General features: G+C 51.7%; 1 protein-coding gene across 1 annotated transcript in view; it reads right to left on the minus strand.

Moving 5' to 3' along the window:
- Positions 1 to 573: 573 nt before the first annotated feature.
- Positions 574 to 2,083, minus strand: part of LATS2 (large tumor suppressor kinase 2) — a 23,460-nt gene continuing 21,950 nt past the window's right edge. Inside the window, exon 9 of the mRNA XM_025047114.1 lies at positions 574 to 616. Coding sequence (XP_024902882.1) covers positions 574 to 616 — 43 coding nt within the window. The remainder of the gene's footprint in view (positions 617 to 2,083) is intronic.

A 2,083-nucleotide genomic window follows, 5' to 3' on the forward strand; every position in this document is an offset into this window, starting at 1 on the left:
TCTGACCTCATCGATGGGCAAAGGTCAACGGGGCTGACGCTCTGTGTCTCTGCCGGGGCTGCGGGTCAGGGGCAGGCCTGACTGTGCCCTGCCTGCAAGTCAATACCTGCGGTGAGCCTGTTGCTCCCTCGTGGACCCTGGACCGAGACCAGAGACGCCTGGGTCAGGGACAAAGGACTGTCTGTCATTTGCTGCACGGCACGCATGCACGTGCTCCTCCCACCCCGAGCCCTGGGGAGCACGGGAGGCCCAGACGGGGGTACTGAGACTTGCGGTGCGCAGACCTGCTTTTCTGTCCTGGACGGGGACAGGACCTCATCCCTCAAGGTGCTCACTGCGAGCTCGGTGCTGAGAACTGGACCACAGAGCAGCGCCGCACACCCAGCCCCCTGGGGTGGGCGGGAGTATCTCGCCGGCTCCCTCCCAAGATCGCCAGGCTCCTTGGCGATGAAACTCGCCTGGCACCTGACCTCTGACCCAGTGGGTCCCGCCTAGGAAATGGTCCTGGCATTCACTTCATGTGCAAAGAGCCAGGAAACACGTGAAATGTCCATGCACATCGCACTGACCTGGTTACGACAGACCCTCCCAGGTGGCGAGCACGCGCTGGTACAGACTGCCAGGCAGAGGAAACAGGCAGAAAAGTATGCGTAGTCCCCCACTTCTATGAAAGGGGCAGGACGGTACACGTGGTTTCCTGTGCTCTGTATGCATAAAGTTCCATTCTCTAAGGGAACACAGAAAAACACTTTTAACCGTCTCGTACGACACAGTGACAAACGCAAGAACTTACAAGTTCCAGTGAAACACGACACCAAGGGGTTTGGATTCAAAATTTTAATAATAAATTGTGCCAGTAGAAGCTTTTCAAAGGCAATGATATATCAATAAATAATAGTTAAATCGAGTTCCTGAGAAAGAACCTACCACATGGAAGTGTGTGAGTGCCGTAAATAACAAGGGGGCATTACGTAGAAAAGCAGAAATGCTGAGTCATGTTACAGGCACAGCAGGCTTCGGAATCTGCCGTTCATACAAAATGTAAACCAGTACACGGGGACTTTTTTTTTTTTTTTTTTAGTTTAGACATTGATAAACTTGTAAGTGTTGCTGCCTAGATATACACTGAATAATGAATACGTTATGCTAAAAACTTCAAGAAAAAATATATAGAATAATATAATGAAAAATGCATCGGATTTTTAAAAAGCAAAAAAAATTGAACTTTTTACTCAAATATAAATCACTTTAAATAGGAATCATACTAATTTGAAATAAGGAATATTTTGTAGGTTTATCTATGTAGTTATATATACATCTACACTTCTAAGAAAATACGTATGGCTTAATTTTTTTGTATTCCAATGTCACTTTGAACAAACCTTGCTGTTTTACAAAGATGAGAAACACGTATTTTTAAAACCGAGTTCAGACTGACACTTCCAAGCACACCCAAAACGAAACGTGACAGAACGCCGGGACCAGGGAATCGCATGGCAGAGTGGTGGCCAGGGGCCCCCACAGGGTGCTGAACCCCGAGGTGGCCGAGCCCGGGGCCGGCGTGAGGCTTTGGCACAGCTGAGCTTATCCCTTTCGATGCGCACAAGTTTAGCACGTGACCAAGGTTCACGTTTACCCCGCAAGGAGTCCGATCCCCCCAGACACACGCAGAGAGTCTTCGCGGTCACACAGCTCCGTCTCTTCAACGAGGCAGGAAGGGCACCGTCACAGCGTGACCGCCCGCAGGACGTGTCACCGCACGCTGCCCAGGGCGTCTCCTTTATAGGGTCCCAGTAAAAACAGCTTCACAGAACCCGCTGTGAATGGCAAGATACGGTCATTTTCTAACGGACAGCCCTGCTCACGCGGTCCCCGCTACACGCGGACGTCGGGGTCACGGCCACGGTCACCTTGCCCACACGTTCTAAGGTACAATAGGCAACGAGCAAAAAAAAAAAAAGCAGCTTTAACACATCACGTCGCAGCTCCGAGCGTGGGAAAGGGCACGAGGCAGAAGCCGCACGAGGCCGAGGCGGCGTCGCGCCCCTCCCCCGCGCCCCCGCACGGAGGTCCCGCCGCGCGC

This window comes from Pteropus alecto, unplaced genomic scaffold (assembly GCF_000325575.1).
Source record: "Pteropus alecto unplaced genomic scaffold, ASM32557v1 scaffold80, whole genome shotgun sequence".
Taxonomy (NCBI): domain Eukaryota; kingdom Metazoa; phylum Chordata; class Mammalia; order Chiroptera; family Pteropodidae; genus Pteropus; species Pteropus alecto.